Source organism: Biomphalaria glabrata, chromosome 12 (genome assembly GCF_947242115.1).
Source record: "Biomphalaria glabrata chromosome 12, xgBioGlab47.1, whole genome shotgun sequence".
In the NCBI taxonomy this organism is placed as follows: Eukaryota; Metazoa; Mollusca; class Gastropoda; family Planorbidae; genus Biomphalaria; species Biomphalaria glabrata.
The window spans coordinates 37,911,882-37,937,067 of NC_074722.1; the positions used below are offsets into that span (position 1 = coordinate 37,911,882).

Sequence of the window (25,186 nt, forward strand, 5' to 3'; positions counted from 1 at the left end):
GAAAACAAAGATTCTAAAAGTAACTTTGAAATTTAGCTTTGTACTAGACTTCTGAATAAACCATTTTATTTTATGTCTTTTCCTAATTCAAATAATTTCACAGCATTGTTTAATTTCATCTAGAGCACAATAAACTATATTTGGACAGTTGGATAAATACACACACAAAAATAGTTTGTTAATAAATAATTTAATTTCTTTTTAAAGTCCTAATCATGATATAAAACATTGTATGGAACTTTTGATTAGCGGTAAATATAGAATTACCATGGGAAGCATTAGAAAGGTTTTCAATGAAGATTTCTAGAATGCTCGTAGTGAGATTCAGTCATAGATAAAACAAAATCAACTTTCTTTAGGTGAAAGTATGAAAATTAAAGCAACAAAAAGAATGACAAGTAAACATTTGATAAGTAAATACATGACTAGTTAGACCAATACTGTTTATACAACACTTAGGACACAGTCATCCTTCAACCATGACCCTGTCCTCAACTGCTCAGTGTACACTACCATGACCCTGTTCTTAACTGCTTAGTGTCCCCTACCAAGACTATATCCTTAACTCCTCAGTGTTTACCTACAATGACCCTGTTCTTAAATGATCAGTGTCACCTACCATGCTAAAATTCAATTTCCAGTGAAAGTGACTTTGCAGCAACTTAACAAATGTACAGAACCACTCCTAGCATTCTGTATCAAATAAACATACAGAACCACTCCAAGCTTTCTGTACCAAATAACCATACAGAACCACTCCTAGCTTTCTGTACCAAATAAATATACAGAACCACTCCGTAATTTAAGCAGCAACCAAAACATAAAAATACAGAACCATCCAGATTGTGCAGCAACTTAAAATACAGCAATGATCCTACTCTTAAAAGCACTAAGTCTATGAGCAACAAATACCATTTAAAATAAATATACAAAATGTTAACATTTACAAAAGTTTTAAAGTAGAATGAGTTGACTACTGTCATAATTTTCTTCTACTGAGCCTACATGTAGGTAGGCCTCTAATTAAGATTGAGAAATATAGATCTGATGGAAATTAGGATTAAGAAATAAAAATGTGATCAAATACTAATTACAAATACTGATGTTGTGGTCTGTTAAAATAACAAAATGTATGTGGATAAAATAATAAAGTAAAACAAGTAAATGTATCAAAACCAGTTCAAATAAAACAAAGCTAAATGTGTTCAAACAAGTAAGTACGGTAAATCTAAAAATCAATAAATACACCATTGTCTCCCTTGATAGTGGGCTCGTCTTTCTTGATGGAATTAAAAAGATCATTGTCTGTCCACTTCAAAATGTTTATAAATAGCTGTGACGTAGTTCATCACAGCCTGCCAGTCTGGACGCTCCATGGACACCATTTCATTGATATTCTGAAAGAAACAAATCGAAAACTCAAATCACAACACTGGCTGGAAGTTTTCAACATGTGTACTGGACTTGTACAATATGTTTATGTTTTACAACTTTTGGTATTCCTTCAGAATTGAAGATTATTGAATCCTAGCCCAAACCTCCCACAGGACGGTGGATGGTGCCGTGTGCAGAGTTCAAACCTGGGACCATCAAGTTGACAGTGCATACCACATGATCAGGTGAGATCCAATATAAAGTGTGTTGTTTTGATTTTTTTAAGGGAAATATGTATGCACTAAAAAAAGAAAATGAGATTGACTTCAACTCTTTAAATGCATTTAATTATCAGTTAGTCTACTCTTTTAATCCATTTAATTATCAGTCAACTCTTTAAATGCATTTAATTATCAGTCAACTTTTTAAATGCACAATTTTCTCTTTACAATGAATTCTCATCTGCCATTTTGTGAGCACTAATTCATTTTAAAAACGAGAGGTTGAAACTTAGAAAACTTCAAAACAAATGAGACATCAGTATAACTGATCTGACTACATCGTACTCACCAGCGTAGACTTGATGCCTATATTTTCTCCTGCACTAAAAGCCAGGCTGAAATTTTTTCTCTGAAGAAGTAATAAAAAAATACTCATGATAATAATCATACAAAAAAAAGAGATTAGGGGTGTGTTAACTGATCAGAGGTTATATAATTGTGAAGATAAGGAACTCACTACACAATAAGCGATAGTGAAAATGATATGGTAGTGAATTTATATTTATTTTAAACACTGTTGTCCACAAATTAAAATGAACCTGGTTCAGTTATTTTTTTTTTTTAGTACATACTCTCTGTGGCGAGAGGTTGATGAAACAGCGCTGGGGGACTTAAGTCTAAGTCTACTAAAAATTATGTCCCTAATTGGTCATAAAGTTATATCTTACATATCCTTGTGCTTTGTTTATTTATAAAATGCAACCTGACAGATTTGCTTATTTTTGAGAAATTTGCTTGTATTTTGATGCTGTGCACTAAAAAGCTTATATCCAAAATGTTTCAATCTGGTTATACTTTAGTTTTCATTAAGAATTGTTTTTTAAGACAAAACTTCGGCGTCTGGACAATTGAGTGTCAAACAGTAACATTCATTTCATTGCATCTATTGATCTTCTTTTTTTAAAAAAGTATATTATGCCATTTGTTAATCTAATTCTGATTTGAGATTAACTAAGCTTTTAATTTCCCTGGCTAATTCAGATTTAAAATAATAATAATAATAATAATAATAATAAACCTGAAACTCAATGTTGTCGACAAATGCCGAAAATGTGGAAATGTGGGCGAGTCGATTGAACACATTATGGCAGGATGTCCAGCCCTATCAGAATCAGCCTACCTAGGTCGCCATAACCAAGTTGCAAAGTTAATACACCAACACCTGGCTTTGACGTACAAATTGATCGGTAAGGACACTCCCCCTTATTATAAATACTCTCCGCAAGAGGTTCTCGAGTCTACTGAACATCTGCTGTACTGGGATAGGCCTATTCTGACCGACAAAACGGTAGATTTCAATCGCCCGGATCTGCTGTTCATCGATAAAAAAGAAAAAACCGCTACCATTATCGATATCGCCGTACCACTGTCTCATATTTTAAGAAAAACTGAGATAGAAAAACAAAGAAAATATGGGAACCTAGGCTTGGAGATTAAGCGTCTATGGAAATTGTCCAAAATAACAATATACCCCATTGTTATATCAACCGAGGGGATAATAACAACTGACCTCACAGACACCTTCAAGGCCCTTAACATTCCTAGGAACATCTTCGTTGCCTGTCAGAAGGCGGTACTGCTGCAGACCTGCCATATCACCAGAAAATTCCTCAGTGGAAACTGTTAAAGGGACTACGATGAATTTTGTTTCTCTTTAGCGAAACTCGACCCTGGCAGCGCCAGAGAATGGCTACTCGTTCATTTCTAACATAATAATAATGATAATAATAATGATAATAATAATAATAATAAAATAATCGTTGCCTGTCAGAGAGCGGTACTGCTGCAGACCTGCCACATCACCAGAAAATTCCTCAGTGGAAACTGTTAAAGGGACTACGATGAATTTTGTTTCTCTTTAGCGAAACTCGACCCTGGCAGCGCCAGAGAATGACTACTCGTTCATTTCTAACATAATAATAATAATAATAAATTGACGTGATAAGAAGGGAAGTAGGTCATGAGCTTCATATACAAGAGCTCATCTCAGACATAAACGACACGCCCACACAGCCGACCAACGAAGACATTAGTAGAACACCCAACCAACAAGAGAATGACCCAACATCGGCAATAAGCAATGAGCTACACTCAAAATTTTCTAATCTTATAGACCGTTATAAAAACACCAATCTTAACTCTAGGCCTCGTATCCCCAAGCTAAACGTCAAGAAAGAGACAAACACATATATTAATGAAATAAATAAAGTCTTAGCCAACCATTTTGAAACACCAAGAAACTTGTTTGAGACACACCTCGCTATATACTGCGCCGCTGTGGCTGTCACGGAGCTCTCTGGACAAAAGACCTTCGAGCTAGGCCCAATTAATCAAAGACCAAAACAACATGTGCCAGCATGGAAAAGGCGCCTTGAAGACAATATTAATCAACTGAGGAGCCAAATGGATACAATTGGACAATATCTGGGAAACAACCATTCCGCGAAAATACTTAACAAAATGAAGACAATACTAAGAACAACTGGAATCAAATTGACGGACTGTGATAGCCACGCACGACTCTTATGTTTGAAAGATACTCTGAGACAGAAAGCTAAACTAAAGGGAGCTAGGTTAAAGCGCTACAACGAAACCACCAAAAGAAAGGAGCATAACGCTTTATTTCAGCACATGAGAAAACAGTTCTTCCGTAAACTAGCTGATAATGGTGCTGACAAAATTCAAACCATTGATAGCACTCAACACGGCTCCTTTACCGACTACTGGGCGGCGCTTTGGTCCAACCCGCTACATTACAATGTGCAGGCTGACTGGATCGAGGAAATCCAAACTAAAAACAACCTAATACCAGAAATGCCTGATGAGGATTTCACAGCTGAGGAAGTCTCCGCAGCTATTTCAAAAACCCACAACTGGACTGCTCCTGGACCGGACAATATACACAACTTTTGGCTGAAAAAACTTACAGCCGTACATGCACCACTAACATCAAGTTTTAACGAGCTAATATCAGAACCGTCTTCAATGCTGTTAGAACTCACTGAAGGGAGAACATCTCTCCTCCCCAAAAAAGGGGATCCGAACCAACCATCAAACTATCGCCCTATCACTTGTCTGTCAGTGGTGTATAAACTATTAACTTCACTTTTAAAAAGTAAAATGTATAAATTTTGTTCTGCCCATAAGCTACTAGCAGATGAACAACAAGGTTGCATTGAAGAGTCGATGGGCTGTACAGCTAACTATAGATGGTATTATATTGCATCAAGCTAATAGAAGAAAGAGAAATTTACACATGTGTTACATCGACTACAAAAAAGCTTTCGATTCAGTTCCGCATGATTGGCTATTAAAAACCCTGGACATCCATAGAATCAACCCAAGAATAAAACAACTATTGAAAGTCTGTATGGATAATTGGAAGATAAACCTGCACCTAAATCGTGATAAACTAGGTTCTGTGCACATAAGAAGAGGTATATACCAGGGTGACTCACTATCTCCACTCTGGTTCTGCCTAGCGATTAATCCTCTATCTACATTACTCCAAGACTCTACAAACGGTTTTAGGGTTGACACTAAATGTACAAAATGTGTGTCCCACTTATTATACATGGATGATCTAAAGCTATATGCAGAAACCGAGCAAAAATTACACACCTTAATCAAAACGGTAAAATGCTTTAGTGACGATATCTGTATGTCTTTTGGCCTGGATAAGTGTGGCATCATAAGCATTAAAAAGGGCAAGGCAACGAACACCAACATTGAATTTGAAGGCATCGAGGAATTGAACTCCGCCTCTATTTATAAATATCTTGGAATAAACCAGAATGCCAAGATAAACCATAAGAAATTAAAAGAGGACTTTCTTGGCAAATATAGGCAAAGAGTTAATAAAATCCTCAACACCAAACTGTCTGGCAGTAATCTCATCACTGCAATTAACAGCTGGGCCGTCCCTGTGCTCCTTTACACTTCGGTGTGATCAAATGGACTGACACCGACCTACATGACATTGACAGACTCACTAGAAAATTACTAACCAAGTTTCGATGTCTACACCCCAAGTCCTCCACCATAAGGTTATACCTGCCCAGGAAGGATGGGGGTCGTGGATTGCAGAACATCTTCAAATTGTGTAAGATGCAAGTTTTAAAAATACGATCAAAACTGCTTGCCTCCAGCAACAAATTAGTTTCCTTCCTACGGAAATACGACTCCGATGCAACCTCTCTGAACCTACACAATGCTGATGTCAATATCGGTTTGGACGACGTAGGGCATGAGATTCGCCAATGGGAAGAAAAAACACTCCACGGAAAATTTCCGGCTTCATTACAAGGGGACAACATCGACAAGGCTGCTTCCTTAACATGGCTCAAAGCAGGTCATCTCTACCCTGAAACAGAAGGCTTTGTTACAGCAATACAGGACAGAGTAATCAGGACAAAAAATTACGAGAAGCATATCCTGAAACTCAATGTTGTCGACAAATGCCGAAAATGTGGAAATGTGGACGAGTCGATTGAACACATTATGGCAGGATGTCCAGCCCTATCAGAATCAGCCTACCTAGGTCGCCATAACCAAGTTGCAAAGTTAATACACCAACACCTGGCTTTGACGTACAAATTGATCGGTAAGGACACTCCCCCTTATTATAAATACTCTCCGCAAGAGGTTCTCGAGTCTACTGAACATCTGCTGTACTGGGATAGGCCTATTCTGACCGACAAAACGGTAGATTTCAATCGCCCAGATCTGCTGCTCATCGATAAAAAAGAAAAAACCGCTACCATTATCGATATCGCCGTACCACTGTCTCATATTTTAAGAAAAACTGAGATAGAAAAACAAAGAAAATATGGGAACCTAGGCTTGGAGATTAAGCGTCTATGGAAATTGTCCAAAATAACAATATACCCCATTGTTATATCAACCGAGGGGATAATAACAACTGACCTCACAGACACCCTCAAGGCCCTTAACATTCATAGGAACATCTTCGCTGCCTGTCAGAGGGCGGTACTGCTGCAGACCTGCCACATCACCAGAAAATTCCTCAGTGGAAACTGTTAAAGGGACTACGATGAATTTTGTTTCTCTTTAGCGAAACTCGACCCTGGCAGCGCCAGAGAATGACTACTCGTTCATTTCTAACATAATAATAATAATCTTTATTATCCGTAAGGAAATTTGTCTTACAATTTGTGCATTACACCAAACAAAAAACATTGTAACTATAAGAAACCAAAGTGTACATTCACACCCAGACTCACTCATAATTGACATGTGACAAAGTTTATACCAGATTGTTCTTATTTAATGATTTGATTGCCAGGGGAACAAAAGAGTGTTTGTGTCTGTTTGTCTTTGCTATCTGTGTCTTGTATCTCTTTTGTGATGGTAAAATCACAAAATCCTGATTCTTTTTCTTTTGTACGATATGGCTAAGTGATAAAGATCCTTTGTAAACTGACAACTTATGGATTAGGTGCCTATAAATCTAGTTTCTATCATGAAAGTGTTCCATATATAAGCCAAAGGTAAATCCGCTAATCTAGATTTCTTTCTTTTTTTTTATAACTTAGTTTTGTAGTTTTAGAAAAGGTATATAATCTTATTAAATTTTGATACATTTTGTGAGCATATTCCGCCTATTTCTATTACATACTGGACATAGAATTTGTGGTAATTTTAAATATAGCTTTAAGATGCTACAACTTGCAATATATTTTTAGATATGGACTCCACCATATCAGTACAAGCTGTATTGCAGCAAATGAATTGAAACATAGTTTTAATTTATTGACGCCATGCAGTCTTACCTTATCCTCTGAAGTCAACTCAAAGTAAGGGATCTTATCTGGTACATAACTATGAAGCAGAGCACAGAAGCCTAAGCCATCATTCCAGCTGCTGCTAAAGTTGGTGATGTCAACATTCTAGATACAAACAATAAGAGCGAAATTTATTAGAGGTTCATTTATTATGCTACCAGAGATAAACAATGATGAGTTAGTTGAAGGCAATGATTCTACTTAAGATAAAACAATGATGAATTAGTTGAAGCCAATGATTCTACTTAAGATAAAACAATGATGAGTTAGTTGAAGCCAATGATTCTACTTAAGATAAAACAATGATGAGTTAGTTGAAGGCAACAATTCTACATAAGATAAACAATGATGAGTTAGTTGAAGGCAACGATTCTACCTAAGTTAAAACAATGATAGGTGAACAGAAAAAAAAGTAACTACGTACAGAGTAAGGTATAGTCTTTAACTGGCACCACTTTAGGAGAGCATTACGTTTGGAGCCTTTCATCAGCTTGGCCAATGAGGCAAGTGGATCTCTACTTGGTGTTTCTTTCTTTGTGGCATCTCCTTCTCTAGAGACAAGTTCATCAATAGAAACAATTAGACATGTTCATTAATAGAAACAATAAGACATGTTCATTAACTCATTAGCTACTAAGCCATTCCTAAGCAGCATCTCTCTAAATACTAAGCAAAGGGAGGTAACTCCAAAACATCAATAGACTGACTTTACAAAATATATTTAAAAAAACATAAAAAAACATCTATCAATAACAAAAAATACTTCTAAAAAAAGAGAAATGGATGACCTTTAAAATGATGTATAACTTGAATAGGTTTTACAAGATTAAAACAATAAAAACAACAGGTAAAGACGAAAATTTGTTCGAGTGCCTGATTTTTTGAAGACTGGTGGACCCCCCCCCCCCCCAATCAGATGTGTAATTTTTGGTAATATTTAAATTTTACCCAAAGACCAGTAATGTTTTTAAGTAGGAATTTAGTAGGCCTATACAATAAACATTATGCTTTTATATAAAATCTTTATATGTCTTGAGTATTTACTGACTTTCACTGGGTACGCGTGAGGCCCTTAGTTGCCTGAACATGGCATCATGCTGATGTGGTTCCGCATGTGTCTCAGATTTCATGACTTCTAGCATAACAAAGTAAAAGTAATCAAACCATTGTCCAAACCAACGTTGTGAACACCCCCAACTAGATCTATTTCATCTAAAGTTTTCATGTGGTAAATAAAAACTGTTCAAAATATCAGTCAAAGATGTTGAAGATTCATTGACGCTAGATCCAGAATAGTCTAGATCTAGGCTAGATGATCGATCTAATGTTTCCTTCACTCTCTCTCTGAATCGGACTAGATCTAAGTCTAAATGTAGCGCTAAATTCTAATGATCAATGTCCTGATCAATATCAAGTTCATTATTAGCTGTATTTAGTGTATTATTTGCGATAACGGGTCTAAAAATTGAAAGGTCATTGAGAAAATGGCCTGTGCAGCTAAGAAAAATCGAAAAAAAAATCAACAAACTTCGAAGGCCCATAGAAACTGAAGCGAAAGACGTAAAAACATCCGTTTTTTTTTAACGAAACAATCTATATTTCTACTTTTTAAAAAACCCAGCCAGCTCAAAATAACACCACGCGTCGCACAGGAAAACGAGAGCTACGCAAGTCACGCTGTATGTGTGCTGTGGCGGGCGCATTTGGGCGCATTAGTACTGAGGGGGGAAGGGCGCATTTGGGCGCATTAGTAGCTAATGAGTTAATAGAAACAATTAGACATGTTAATTAATAGAAACAATTAGACATGTTCATTAATAGAAACAATTAGACATGTTCATTAATAGAAACAATTAGACATGTTCATTAATAGAAACAATTAGACATGTTCATGCTTTCCAACTTTCCAAACATTTTTTTTATATAAAAAAAAATTGTTATGAAAAAGGAAAATAAATTCTCCTTAAAGGAAATGATATTTAAAAAAGGATTCACTATAATAAAATGAATATTAAATAACAATAACATAACACAGCTGTGAAAAGCTCCAAGAGTTCAATTGTGGCTCTAGTGAAAGTATGCTCAGTTCTTAGAAAAAAATCAGTCATTTAGACATCATCAACACTCAATGTGGAATGTGCACACAACAGTTCAGCAGAAGTAAAGGATCAGTTTGAGAAAAACTTAACACAAGAAAACAGGACCAGAAGTATCAGTTTGAACCAATAACTTTTATTGTTAACAGTAGACTAGTGATATGGTACCATGGGATAGGAAGTTAGCAGCATTTAAACTTCCATGCAAGAAGCAATCATCCTGTCTCATTCAGAACAAGAACATAAACTTAGATTCTCTTTTAAGTAAAAATCAGATGATAATAAAAATAATACTAATAATAATTTAATTTTTAGAGCATTGTTAACAAAGTACATGTAGGCTCAAGGCGCTGTGATAACATTACAAACATAAACACAAGTTAACAAATTTTCAAACAAATAGGTCATAATGTTCTTCTTGAATGTAGTGTAGCATGTTGTCTGTCTGAGAACATTTTTTAAATGAAAGTGCCTTTGACACAGTCTGTAAAGTTAATGATGTTTTTGTTTGTTTCAAAGTTTATATTTTTTGTTCTATTCTTTTAAAATGTATTTTGTGTACTTTTAATTAAGATTGAGTTAGAAATGAGGCTTAACATAACAAGGACATATATATATTGTTACGACCCTATTGGCGGCGCAAAAGGGTTAACTATAGGCTCAGCTGACACACACGTGAATCACTCAGGTCAGCGGGGCCATGGACAAGGGACAGTACTACGATTACACGATTACACGCCAATATGACCAATGTTATGGTCATGTGATCGAAAGCCTGCGTGTACGAGGACACAGTGTGTAGGAAAGCGGCAGTTCAAGACCGGAGAGCGTCGAGACCGGGACTGTTAGTCGGCTATGAAGTCGGTCCTGGTCGAGTCCTCATGTGTTGATGTACAAGTCCAGAAAGAGAGACAGTAGAGTTTTGTACGGTGATGTACAGAGTGACATTTTAGTTGTTGATGTGTTTGGTGCCAATTGTCTAGTATTGGCTGTTATCTACTTATTCACTCATTATTAAAGTACCCGATATTGTGGAGCTCTTGTTGTCAAGTTCTTGATGTGTTGATGTGTTGTGTTGAGTTTTAGCAGTGTTTACAGAAGGCCTGATGATTAGGAGAGAGAGATCGTAACAATATATTAACTATCAGTTAACTAGAAGTTAAGTATTACTTGGATGACTTACACAACAGTACTGCCACGCCTTGGTGTGCTTCTGTCTTTGAGAATTGAAGAGATCTGTGGAGTTTTGTTGGTGTCTCCCATATCTCCCCTGGCAACAGTCTTGCAGCTACTCTCTGGACTTGGAATCATAGAACACACTGCACTTCCTGCGCTCAGCCTTTGCTGCGGCGACCGCTCTGGGTGTTTAGCACGCAGGCTGAGTGACCTTAACGCAAAGTCTTTAGTAGGCGACCTTGGACTGTCGGGGGTGGGCAGGGGAGACGAAGGGGCCTTAACCAGCTCTTTATATGATGTAAGCGAAATGTCTGAGGAGGTAGAACTTCGCCTTGAGTCTGATCGACTTGAGTGAATGGATGAGCAGCCAGATTTGACCTGTTCCTCAATGGATCGGATGAGAGACTTGACCGAGATATTCTGGCTGCGTTGATCCATGTGGGGCCGCCCCTCCCTTAGGCCAGCCAACTCCCTGTCCATGGATGTCAATACCTTCAAGTATGAATAATATGAAAATAAATTATTGACCTTTGAGTACAAATAGACTTTAAAATCGTATACATCTTATACATTTTAAAATTCATCATATAATTTTCAGAGAAAACAAATATTTTTATTCCAGACCAAAGTAAACTGCACTAGCTTAATACTCAAGATATAACAGTGGCTGAGGGGATCTGAATGATATAGCTAATTGAATAATAACACTTCTGATCTACATATTTTAGTTTCCATTATTTAAATGGTCGAAGATGCCGTTGACTTTACAGTGTACCAGAAAAGAAACAAAATATAATTCAAATATTTTTGGCAGTATTAAATTGAAAATTGCTTTAAAGCACAAAAGGATTTGTAGATTATAAAATATATCATGCATATAAAATATAATTTTTTTATAATTTGAAGTTGGACATTTAGTGGTTACATTGTTCTACAGTTGTAGTCATCACTTGTTAAACTAAAATTATTAAAGTAAAAAAGAAGCTAACACTGACTTTTAAACTATAGATTACTTTTGGAATCAATGTATTACATGAGTTACCTTGCCCTTCAACTCAGCATTGGTCAGTATAGAGGACTTCTTAGAACTATACTCATCTGCCGACTTCAACAGTTTGATTTCCTGGGTGAGTTTGTTCAGCTCGTCCTCTAGCTGTAGACACTTCTCATGCAGCTGAGAGTTCTCCATGGTCAATCTGTCCATTTTTTCCTGGGTCTCCTGACTGAAATTGTTGGCGATAACCACAGCTGTCTGTAAATCTTTTTGAAATTGCTTCCACTCTTCTGATTCCATGTCATGTTTTGAACTGATCTGAAATACAAGAGCGCTATTTGTACAACTTTTGTTAGTAAATCTTTTTGAAATTGCTTCCACTCTTCTGATTCCATGTCATGTTTTGAACTGATCTGAAATACAAGAGCGCTATTTGTACAACTTTTGTTAGTAAATCTTTTTGAAATTGCTTCCACTCTTCTGATTCCATGTCATGTTTTGAACTGATCTAAAATACAAGAGTGCTATTAGTACAACTTTTGTTTGTAAATCCTCACAGTGTCAAAAGAAATATTGAACTTTTTCAGTGTCTCATAATTTTTTTATTCCCTGGTTCCTTTTTCGAGTTGATTTTAAATAACATTTTAAAATATTTATGAAAATTAAAACACTGAAAATATTCAAGCAAATACTTTAATATTAATCTAGTTAGTTGTAAGGTTCTTGTTTTTCTTAACTTGAACACATTTACCTGACATAAATTAAACATAGCCTAAAGAGTAAGCACTCTTTCCCCATCAACTCTAAACAAACCTGGTACCATAAGCTTCAGTAAGATGACATTCAAAGACATGTTTACTGCGGGAAGCGTAGTCGAGAGGCCAAGTGCGCTTGAACTTGGCTTGGCTTGGCTACCTAGAAGGGGGCTCGAGGTTCGACACCCGACTCGGGCAGAGCTGTGTTTACTGAGCGCCTAAAGGCAGCACGGAAAACCAACTCCTAGATACCCCCTACCCCCACTGGTCCAAAAATGAGATTGGACCAAAAGCGCCCTGAGCATGCTATAAGCATGAAAGCAGCGCTATATAAAAGCTATAATAATAACAATAATATAATAATAATGATTAGGTTACAAGCATTACATTTTGCATCATTTTATGCATTTTCTTTTTCCAATTGAAAGATTTGTTCTATGCCCACAATGTTTAATAACAATGAATTAAGCATCAGAGCATCTCAGGCAAAGTTCACTGTTTTTGGTTTAAGAGCACATAGCAGCAATCAGCTTTTAAAAGGGATCACTGGAGAACTTAAGAAAGTCTTTTGACACCATTGAAAACCACAGATGTTAAAGAAAAAGTCTAAGTGGAACCCTCTGAAAACAACAGCTTCCTGTGCATCAGAAGTAATGAAACAAGTCGGTTAGAGCAGAACTTCCTTAGTATGTATAACTTTCTTTTTTAATATTGTAATTTTTAACCAATCTTATATGTATTTGATTTTGATTTTTGATTTGAGGCACATCGGCACAATTTAAACCATGTCGTCTTATATGTAATAAGATTCAAGATTATGAAAGAAAATTCAATTACAATTCAGTAACTATTGTGTTTGTGATATTTAAATCATTTTAAACACAAATGTAAAACAAAAACCATTTTTTATTAATTACAAAATAATTTAAAACAACTGAACTAAGCTTTAATCTATTCACAAATAGCTACAGATAGTTGAATCAACTTTAAGCAGGTCCCACAATAATATAGAAACTTCTCTAAACTTTTAAGTCATCCTCAAGTGAATACAGAAAACTGACAGACTAAAAGTTATTCAAGAGACCAATCACTAAAGTGGTCCTCAATGACCTGCAGTCATATGTCATGGGTCAGTGTTCAGGCTTACTACGACGATTGATCTCGAGTTATGGTCAACAGATATTTCACTCTAATACCTGTATTAATTTCCAACACGAATACAGATACTAGTCAATTGTCAGCTATTTTTACATAAATCTAGAGACTTTAAGCAACCTTAAGCCAATCTCACGCGCCAATGAAAGACAAGTCTATTATAATGTAGCTGTTGAGCAGTTTAAAGAGTTCTAGTACTGAATATGACCTTATATTCTTATAGTTCAAGTAAATACCTCATCAAGTATTAAATATGACCTTATATTCTTGTAGTTCAAGTACATACATCATCAAGTGTTAAATATGACTTTATATTCTTGTAGTTCAAGTACATGCCTCATCAAGTGTTAAATATGACCTTATATTCTTGTAGTTCAAGTACATACCTCATCAAGTGTTAAATATGACCTTATATTCTTGTAGTTCAAGTAAATACCTCATCAAGTGTTAAATATGACCTTATATTCTTGTAGTTCAAGTAAATACCTCATCAAGTGTTAAATATGACCTTATATTCTTGTAGTTCAAGTAAATACCTCATCAAGTGTTAAATATGACCTTATATTCTTGTAGTTCAAGTAAATACCTCCTCAAGTGTTAAATATGACCTTATATTCTTGTAGTTCAAGTAAATACCTCATCAAGTGTTAAATATGACCTTATATTCTTGTAGTTCAAGTAAATACCTCCTCAAGTGTTAAATATGACCTTATATTCTTGTAGTTCAAGTAAATACCTCATCAAGTGTTAAATATGACCTTATATTCTTGTAGTTCAAGTAAATACCTCCTCAAGTGTTAAATATGACCTTATATTCTTGTAGTTAAAGTAAATACCTCATCAAGTGTTAAATATGACCTTATATTCTTGTAGTTCAAGTAAATACCTCCTCAAGTGTTAAATATGACCTTATATTCTTGTAGTTAAAGTAAATACCTCATCAAGTTCTGCCTCACAAAGCTGTTTCTCTTGTTTGACTTTCCTCAACTCACTTTGAACTTCTTGAAGTTTGGCTGTAAAACTTTTCTTATCTTCAACATGCCTGCAAACAGAAAGTTTCTTTTACTACAACAATGATAACAGGACATTATCATAACTGACTTAATATCTTAATATCCATAACAGACATAGTAAAACAATATTTTTATATAGCGCTACTTTCATGCTTGTAGCATGCTCAAAGAGCTATGGTCTAATCTCATTTGTGGACCAGTTAAAGGGGGGGGGGGTATCTGGGAGTAGGTTTTTTGTGCTACCTTTAAGTGCTCAGTTAACACTACTCTGCTCAAGTCGAGTCCCCTTCATAGGTAGCCAAGCCAAGTTCAAGAGTACTAAGCCTCTGGACCACGCTTCCCACAGTCAACAGTTCAGTATAATAATGGTTTAGAATAACACAGCATAACCATGAGTTTGATAATGTAACAACCTACTCACTGCCACAATGCCTGAACTGTAATCTTGACCTTTATTAAGACTAGTTCCACAAATACAGCAATGAATAATGTGAAGCATTACCTGAGACATTCCTGGGTCAACTGTTCTACATGAACTCTTAGGGTTTCCATCTCTCTCTCAGTATCCACTTTTTCTTTCTCTGCTGTTTTCAGTGCAAACTGGAGGTCTGTGACTTGGGTTTTTATATTGCTACGTATAACTAATTAAATAGAATAAAAATAGTAGAGATAATAAAACTTGAATATAAGTTATTAAAAATGGTAGATAAACTTGTATTTTATGTCAAAGATTAAGATTATTTTCTTATTTTATTAATTGCAGATGCTCCTTCAAAAGAGAAGACCTGTTTCTTTTTTAAATCCTCAGAAAAATGAGGTTTGGTATTCGATAAAATATAAGATGACCCACTGACATTATGCCTACATTGATGTCAGTGTCACATGACTCACCTGACAGTTCTTGCTCTTTACTTGCAAGGCTATCTTTTAACTTAATGAGTTCACACTCCATTAAGGCCAAATTTTCCGTCACATCGGCCAACTTCTGTTCAGCTTGCTCTTTATCGTGCCTCGCTTCATCCAGTAAGGCCTCTGTGTCAGTCTTTACAGGAGCACCACTTGGAGACAATTCCAGCTCAGCCAGCTAAACAAGAAATGTCATTTGATTTGTGTTTTTTTTTAATTAAATTACATGTTTTTAAGAGAATTCCTACCCATTTTTTAAAAAAAACATTAGTAGCTATATGTATGGACACAGAACACGAAGTCATGGTTAATATAATAATTCTATCTTGTCGTGTCAATTATAAAATTCTGGTTTTAATGTACCTTAGCTTTCTGTGCATCGACTACAGTCCTGAGACGAACCAATTCAATGTGTTCAGCAGCTTTGGCTTCTTTGACTTCAGTGAGCTGCTCAATAAGAGAGTCTCTCTCTGTTCTCAGGTAACTGTTAGCATCTTCTAAGAAACTGTAATTAAAATACAAAGAACATTTCAAAGTCCTGACAAAGTCCAAGAAAGTCTAGATAAAAGTCTAAGAAACATCAAGCAGTAAAATGAGTCACAGCCAAAAATAGATGCATGAAGTAAGTCCAAGTCAAGAGAGTTACTTAGTACAAAGAAGATGCTTCCTACCTGTATTTCTCCCTTAGATTCTCCAAAGCATCTTGTGCCTCTCTGCAATCATTTTCCAGAGCTTGTAGAGCATTTGACCACTCCATTTGCTTCCTCATGAGTTCCTCCCTCTCCTCTTGAGCTGACTTGAGTAGCCCCAGTAGATGACCATCTTTTTCAGACTTGTCAGGCAGTTCCCCAGAAATAAGAAGACATTTCAACTGTTCAAGCTGTTTAAAAAAAAAACATACAGATATTTCATGACAGGCACAAGTTGCAGACCACACAGAACATGGCTAGGCAATGAACTTGGTGAGAGGGCAGGAAACTGTTGGGAAACAATTCAAAGACTAGCAAGAGACTGGAGAGTGACATGTTTTTACAGAGGTCCATGAAGAGCACAAAGAACAAATGATGACTGCCTTAGCCATCAACTATAAAGAATAAGCTCATCTAAACATCTGTCTACATTCTACCCAATGGATGCTTTGCAGTCCTTGGAGAAGCTGGCCTGCGAAGCATTCACACAATCTTGAAGCAGTTTCAGCTGTGATGGGCAAGACTTATCCGCAGAATGGACAACTCCTGCATCCCTAAACAACTCCTTTATAGTCAAAGAAAGGGGAACAATCACAAGGTGGGAAAAAAAATGCTTCAGGGACACCTTCAAAGCATCCAAATATTGAATCTGCCATCTGGGAGACGGAAGCACATATTAGAGCATCATGGCGCAACGCTGTGAAAACTGGTGCATAAGCTGCAGAGGAAAGAGAACAGCGCTGGCAGAAGAAAAGCTTTTGAGAAAAAAAAAAGCAAGACCAATGACACTGCCTCCAGCTGGAATAAGCTGCCCAGTGTGCAGCCAAACATTCCAGGCTCACATAGGGGTCTCACCAGCCACATGAGGAGGCACAAAACCTTAGTGCAAAGGCCACAGCCCACTGAATGACAAAAAGTGGTCATATCGAACCACAATGGAAGAACTATAGTATACAAGTTTTGGATTAGCTGTGACATCAAAATTTAGAAAAAGGAAAAAAAAAACTACCAACTATCTCTTTTGCTAAACAAATTAAGTCAACTTAATAAAATTAGGTTTAAAATTTCACAATCTTGAGTTAAAAGCTAAACTCCAAGGTGCACTGACCTGTATCCTTGTGTTTTCCAACTTCTCAGTCTGTGTACACAGAGATTCTAAGAGAACAGCTTTCTCGTCAGTCAGCTTGGTGTTCTCTTCAGTCAGTTCATTCACAGCATCTTGGAGATCACTTAATTCCTGGCACAAAGTAATAATGTGGATTTTAATTAGATGATGATACTTTATTCAAAACTTTAAATACTCTATTTGAAACTTTAAATACCCTGTTCGAAACTTTGTTAGTTTTTTTTATTTGTAACTCTAATTTATATTTTTCAATTAAAGAAAGTTGTGCTGTTCCTGTTTTGTGTTGTTTTTTTATATACGGTATTTTAAAAAATGTTCAAACTATCTAAAAATAAATTTAAAAAAAAAATGAAAATTGAATATTTGGCCATAACCATATATCATCAAGTGCATATTTGACATGCCAACTCAGACACAAAACTCTCACATATTTATTTCCTTCACTACTTGCTGCTATACTTTATTCAATTATTGATATAGAAAACACACATACTTAAATATTTTCTATTATAATGGAATATAAAATTGTTATATATATGATATCTTCCTGGAAACTTCTTTATTACACTACTTGTTAGAGTAATGAACTAATTGTATATATGTAAAGATAGATAACAAAAGTTTAAGAACAAAATGCACTGGGCAAGTGAACAGTTTTTGTTTTCAATGGGAGAATAAAATGAAATTAACTGCTCTTATTTCTCCAGCTTAGAATTTGGAGTTGGGTAAACTAAGAGACTTGGGTTTAAACCAAAAAATCACAAGAGACGATCTAAGTACTGTTTCTACCAGGATCATTAAACCTTGAAATTAGTTGCCAATTATTTAGTCACATAGTCACCCTGTAACTGTCTTAGACAATGGCACTAGACTGGATAAGTAATATTATCATTTGTTTTGATGTCATATAATAGGTCTTGACATAAATAAAGGTATCTGTGCTAAAACTTTTGACTCACTGACCTGTAAAGTAGCCTGAAGTTCCTCTGTGGTTGAGTAATTGGTTTCTTCCATCTGAAGTATCCGTTCAGTCAAACATGCGACAGAAGCTTCACTAAGACATCCATCACTGTTTGCAGATTTATTGCTCTGTTTATCCCAGTTAGCGGTGTCCAAAGAAATAATTGAGGGATGCTCAGGCGTGCCACAAAGGTCAGGAATCGACATGCCAGGCTCTGAAGCGGAAAGAGATGTTGACCTGCGTAGGTCAGAGGTGCCCACAATCAACACTTTGGGCCCATCGCCAACTGTGTGAGAATCAATTTTGGCCCCACTACCATCTGTGGACAAGCTATCACAACTGGTGCTTACTGGGATGTAGATATCCGAACTGCTACTGTGACTTTTAGTAATCCTGGGCTGAGCAAATTTTAGCCTGAGTTTCTGAGAGTCAGTGATCTGCTCAGCAGGAAAGCCCAGCTCCGTCAACCTGTCCTGGAGTTGTTTATTTTCATGTCTCAGCATCTCCAGCTCTTCCCGTTCACTGCCAGCCATTGCCAGCGGCTTTTTCAATCTCTTTATTTCGTATTTATACTTTTCTATTTCTTCTTTGCGGCTCTCCGCAATTTTAGTCAACTCTGAGATTCTTCCTTCCAGAACTTTTTTTTCCTTCTCAAAGTTGGCCAGAAGTTCAGCGTTGTAAGCCATCACATCAGCAGGGGCTGAAGTTCGTTTCTTCATGAACTTGTCTTTAGAGATATTTTGGGTGCTCTGAGCTCGTTTGATTGAAATGTTATGGGAAGACTTAGAAGTAGTTGATCTAAGACTGCCAGACCCCTGACTATTTCTGTCAATGGACTGTGTACTGGAAGCCTTTCTTATATTGGTCATACTAGTAGGTTTGACAGGTTTAGGCTTGATGAAGACATTTTTTTCACGCTCTCTAAGAGCTGTATTTTCTTTGTTTTTTTCCAATGCCCGAGCAGCTTCGGCTCTGGCTAAAGAGGCAGCGTTCTCTCTTGGCCTTGGCGACTCCAGAACTGTAGTTAATTGCCTGCCTTTCTTATATCCTGAGAGGTTATCCTGACTCTTGCTTATAAATTTTTTACCCATAGGCATTTTAGTCTCTTTATTTTTGTCCTTGCGTCCAAGCCCAGAATGATCAGATTTGGAATGTTTCATTCCCATGCTTGTAGCGTCTCCAGGATAGACATTAGTTGGTCCAGGGATAAGAGTTGTACTCAATGGTGTCTGTGAACTAGGAGATGATAAGTTTGGCTCCCCACAAGTTGCCAGGACAATCTTGACTCCCTTTTCTTGTTTCTTCATAGTTGTCATTCTTGTGTTTAGTCCTGAGATCTAGATACAAATATAGAACATATTAATTAGAAAAAAAAAATCAAAAATTAGTTTTTAGACCACACTATTTACTTGACCATTTGAAAAATGAAATACAGACTTTAGGGTTATGTTTTATGTAGTAGGGCACCTAGAAACTATGATCTAGCTTGTTGCTAGATGTGTTCCTAAAATGAAATAACAAACATCTCTTTCATTCATTCTGACATTCTACTTGTATACAGTTGATATGTAAGATATGATTCAAAGAGTAACAACTAACATTTAAGTCAGAGTGATATAAAAATATATATACATATACATGTATGTCTATATGTATATTGCAATGACTCTCATTTTCCTTGCTCTCTGCAGCACTGCACACATATGACAGTGCCATCTCAAAGAGCTTGACAACTCAGGGCTCCAAAATAATGTAACTCTATTAATTTCTAATTTTAATTTACTGTACAATCAGCAACAATGTAACACTGACTGTACAAATGTTTCACCGTAGATAACTATCGCTGTATCAACTCTGTACTGCTGTATCAAACTTAACTGCCTTCTCCACCTCGTTCTGGACTTGCACTGGGTTTAACTGTTCTGAACCAACATCAAAAAGGATTAATGTGTAATACTGAACCAAACTCTAGTGAAACGTCTTGACTGTGACACATTTGCTATTTATATCAGCTCCCCAAAGGCCTCCTTGCAACCAAAGGAACATCACTAATCTTTTCTGGGTCATCACAAGACAGTATCTGACATGACTGGCCTTAGTAGTGTTCACAACAGATCTTTCATGAAGCATCACCATGCTACCACTAGTCATTCGCCATGGTCGAAAACTCATCTAGCATTGGCCTGTGTAATTTGTTTCAGCTGGCTACACACACTGTTACTCCTATCCACATCACCACCAGAGTTATAACAATATATAGATTTGGAAACGTTTAAATACATTAATAATAATACTTCCAAAAAAAATGATTATTCTGCAACCAGATTGAAATAAACAAGAAGTTAGAAGAACAAAACTACAATAAACTGTAACTGGTTTTCAATAAAAAAAAACGCTGAACAACAAACTGCAACAAACTGTATTCAGATAACAAAGTGTCAATTGTATCTGATGTCTTTACAAAAGAGAAAGGCTTCATATGGAATCAAAATAACAGGCACATACCTTAAAACAAAAATGATACAATCAAAGAAAACTACAGCCGTCATCATCATCAAAAACAATTCAAACTAGAACCAACAATCCATGAACAAAACTTAATCAAGAGCGTGAATAAGAAGGAACTAGTTGCCAAAGAGGTTTAGCACTCACCTGATACAGCCATGAAATAATTCATCTCCCAACTGGAGTTCATCACATACTGAGACTGTGTACAGAAGGAGTTAATGGTCACTTTGGGGTCAGTATTAAAACTGTATAGATAACAAGCAAAGTCTGCTATTCAAATGAAACTCATTCTATATTGTTCAAAGGATTATGTTTTAAACTCTTAGACTACATGTTTTGTTCATTTTTTTGGATTTAGTCTCAGGATATTTTCTCTACTCTAGTTTTAAGCCTTTGACCATGTTTAAGTTTTAGACTAAGTGTCTGGTTTATATGTGTATGACTTCAAGTCATAGTAAGCCAAAGAAGGTTTCAAATATATATTTAGTTTACATACAAGTTTATTGGGAGTCGGTCAGATACAATATCAAGAGCACATTATACAAGAGAAACTATGTGAGCATTTAAACCAGATGCATTTTAGATACAATCCAAACAAGCTGACTTTACGAGCATTTATGACTTTGACCTCATGCAAGACAAAGATGACTCCAAACAGAGTTTTTTATTTACATAAGGAATATATATATATATATATATATATATATATATATATATATACAAGAGTCGGAGAGAGATTCAAACCAGAATGATTCCAAACATAAAGGTAAGATCATGCCAATATTGAACCAGAAACTAAACAAGGACAACATGGAATTTAAAAAAAAACACAAAAATGTCACTGCATTCTTAAAATAAACAACAGTGATCCAATACACATATTATAATAGTTCAGGCTACAAAAAAAACAATTCTATCTTAGTAATAGCAAAAAACAGCCATAATAGAAGTTCATATAGGTGTAGTAAGAGTAGCCTGTGAATAACCTCAGTACATGCTAACAATGATCAAATACCACAACTTTAAGTCAAATCATATAAGAAACTATAAGAGTAGCCAGATAATAACCCCAGTACATGCAAACAATGATCAAATACCACAACTTTGTCATGTCATATAAGAAACTATCAACTAGTTTAATTTAGCAGGCCTAATTATGATTCAAAGTTTCTAAAACATTAAACAGGAACTTAGAGTAGCATTGAAAGTTGTTATACCTTCAACAAAGTGAGGTGGAAATTTAAGCTATTTTTTTATGTTACTCATCATAATAAGGGGTATGTTGGCTGACTGGTAAAGCATTTGGCTTCCAAACGAAGGGGTCTTGGGTTTCAATCTCAGTGAAGACTGATTTTTAATTTGAGGATTTTTAAGACGCCCCTGAATCCATGCAATGCTGATCGTTACCTGACATTAGTTTGTGAAAGTAAAGGTGATTTTTCATTGCTATGGCAACAAGACACCCTGGTTAACCGTCACGATAGAAACAGATGACTTTTACATCATGTGCCCTACAATCACAAGGTCTTAGAGGGGTACTTTTAATTCTTAAAGTTTAATCAAATTTAATTTTTTTTTAGCTTTATCTTTTTAATTTCTATGCCAGCTTTTATCCACTTTAGTTAATGACAGCCACACACCTATACCTGTACTTAAAATTGTCAGCTGTAATCATCTGTGACTATTTGGACCAACAGGCCACACTACAAGGCATAAACCTAAGCGTCATGTCCCTAGCTTTTGTCTTTACTTTGTCAAGTTTATCAGTGAACCACGAGAAACCAGCCTCCTTCAAATGAACTTCCAAGACACACACAACACCTTAAGAGTCATTATTTTAAATAGCATTCCATCAATACATTAATAATACATTTTTATATTAAACTAGCAAATATTCATGCTACACTTGAAAACGGTGGTATATATAGAAAAGTTAGCTCATGCAAGTCAAAAAGGCATTGTGATGTCTATAATGTTTGAATGTAATGTGTTGTTTATTATGACCTGAATTTTTTTTTTTTTAAGTGGCCCCCTAAAAGGTTAAAAGCCAAAATAAGTTTTATGTGGTCAGTCTCTCTGTCCTGTCATATTTTACATCTCAAATTTAACTTGAAAAGACATTGAAGATCCAATATATCATAATATTTTGCAGCTCACTCTTGAAAATGTAGGTGCAGTGGTTACTTTTTTATAGAGCTTATATATCAAGTCACTCTGTCTGTCTATTAAAAGATTTATACACGCTATTCCTCCCATACCTAATCTTGGATCAAGCTGAAATTTCACACAATTATTTCTTTTACCTGACATCACTTCAGCCAATGAAGGGCTCAGGCCTGCTTCAACACATCCCTCCATTCAGATCCTTCTGGGCCTATCGTCTTCACACCTGAACCCCAAACTGTTGTCGATCTGCCTCAACATCATCAATCCATCGCATTCAGGGTCTGCCTTTAAATCTTTAATGCTACTTAGCCTTACGCTTACTACACTAGCGTCCACCTAGGATTCTAGACTGCTAATACTACTAAATCTACTTCTAACTTACACCTAGCCATAAAAAATAATTTATAATTATTTAACTATACTACTACTAGTACTAGATCATAACTCTAAATACTAGATTTAGAACTATATGATATACTACTATATAAATTATAAATAATACTAAAGGCTAGTAGAGCGCTGTAGAGGGCAGGGGGGGGGGGGGTGGAAGCTAGAGTAGCCCTCTATACTAGAATTTATAGACAATAAAATTAATAAACATAATATAAAAAGTATATATTTATAAATAAATAACATTATTTATTATTATGAAATATTAATGATGATGATAATTACTATCATTCATTATAATTCATAATATAGATCTAGATCTACATTACATCTACATATTTCTAAAATCGAGAAAAATGAGTCAATGACTGAATAAGTGAATTTGAATCAGTGAATGAGAGATGTCGAATTTAACGGAAAATCAAAGAATTTTATAAATTTAAAATTATTTAGATCGATCCTAGATCTAGATTAGTCTGATCAGATCTATCATCTAATACAAAAAATCTATTAATCTAATCTAGATCTAGTTATTAGATTTAGTATTATTATCGTTAACCAGACTCTCAGTCTATCGATTATGTTAAAATTCGATGAGACTGAAGTCAAAACGAAGTAAACTAAAAGGCTTCGTAAACAACATAAATGATTTATGATCATAAAGACTGTGTTGTGTAAACATGGAGACCTTTTTTTATATAAATAATGATAATCTAGAATTAGATCATAGATGATTAGATGTATGTCGATCGTCGTACTGTAATCCTGTATATGATCGTCCCGTCTAGAGATTGTCTCGTAGTAAAATGAAATGTATATATAGATCTAGGCTAGGGTAGATCTCTATAGTATAACTATAGTAGATCTAAATATCAAAGTCTACTCATCACTCTATCTAGTCACTGTGACTGTAGCCTAGCCCTTTCATTCTGAGAATACATTCGCCTTTTTGGTCCACTTCCTTTTAATTTTTCAAAAGTGAAGGCCACGCCTATTCCTTATCATAGCCAATAGCCCAAGAGGTAAACCATCTAAGCGTCTATCCCTAACCGACCGGGAATAGGCAGTACCGATATTCACCTGGACTATAATTATATCAGTAACACTAACATTATACTAACATATAATCTATTAGGCAATATTAGCATCTTAGCAAACAGTAAATTGTTAGAGAAAAAATGCCCCGCATAACTTTCTATAGTTGTAGTCATTATAGTGACTACTGGTCTATAATAATAATATAGTAATAATAAAAATAAAGGCGCCTTGAAAACAATATAAAACAGCTCAGGGCTCCAAATGGATATGATTGGATAATATATAGGAAACAACAATTCCGTGAAAGTTCTTAACAAAATAAAGACCCATATCTACATTAGAACAACTGGGATTAAACTGTCGTACTATGATAGCCACTACACGACGTTGAGACACAATTTAAAGTTATTCCAAAGGCAGCAATAGTTTATATGACGTAGGGGCCTAACTAGGCCTACCAAGAGGAAAAAGCATAATGCTCTACTTCAAAACAAAAGAAAACAATTCTTCCGTAAACTAGCTGATAATGATGCTGTCAGAATTAATTTTGATAAAATAACAAACCACGGCGGGCGCGCTCATTGACTACTGGACAACTCTTTGGTCCGACCTTCTAGACTCTAGGCCTACTGCTGCAGACGTGCCACATCATTCTCAGTGGACACTGTTAAGTGATTCAAACTACAATGAATTTTGTTTCCCTTTAACAAAGCTCGATCCTGGCAGTGTCAGAGATTGAAAATTAATTCACTTC

General features: G+C 35.7%; 1 protein-coding gene across 3 annotated transcripts; it reads right to left on the reverse strand.

Annotated features, from left to right (window-relative positions):
* Window positions 1-174: 174 nt before the first annotated feature.
* LOC106066422 (cytospin-A-like) lies at window positions 175-24,347 on the reverse strand. Of its 3 annotated transcripts, none has more exons than XM_056006173.1 (15): window positions 24,153-24,347; window positions 20,983-21,037; window positions 18,333-19,667; window positions 17,352-17,480; window positions 16,226-16,434; window positions 15,918-16,059; window positions 15,540-15,732; window positions 15,151-15,289; window positions 14,572-14,677; window positions 11,774-12,043; window positions 10,739-11,223; window positions 7,884-8,010; window positions 7,448-7,564; window positions 1,945-2,004; window positions 175-1,397 (listed from the first exon to the last, which is right to left on the reverse strand). In XM_056006173.1, exons 3-15 carry the CDS (start codon window positions 19,644-19,646, stop codon window positions 1,299-1,301), a joined length of 3,390 nt encoding a protein of 1,129 aa, XP_055862148.1. In that variant the 5' UTR covers window positions 19,647-19,667; window positions 20,983-21,037; window positions 24,153-24,347; the 3' UTR covers window positions 175-1,298. The 3 variants fall into 3 exon arrangements, with proteins under 3 accessions (XP_055862148.1, XP_013080875.2, XP_013080876.2); XM_013225421.2 differs by having other exon boundaries at window positions 20,983-21,083; XM_013225422.2 differs by lacking the exon at window positions 20,983-21,037.
* Between the last annotated feature and the right edge of the window lie 839 nt (window positions 24,348-25,186).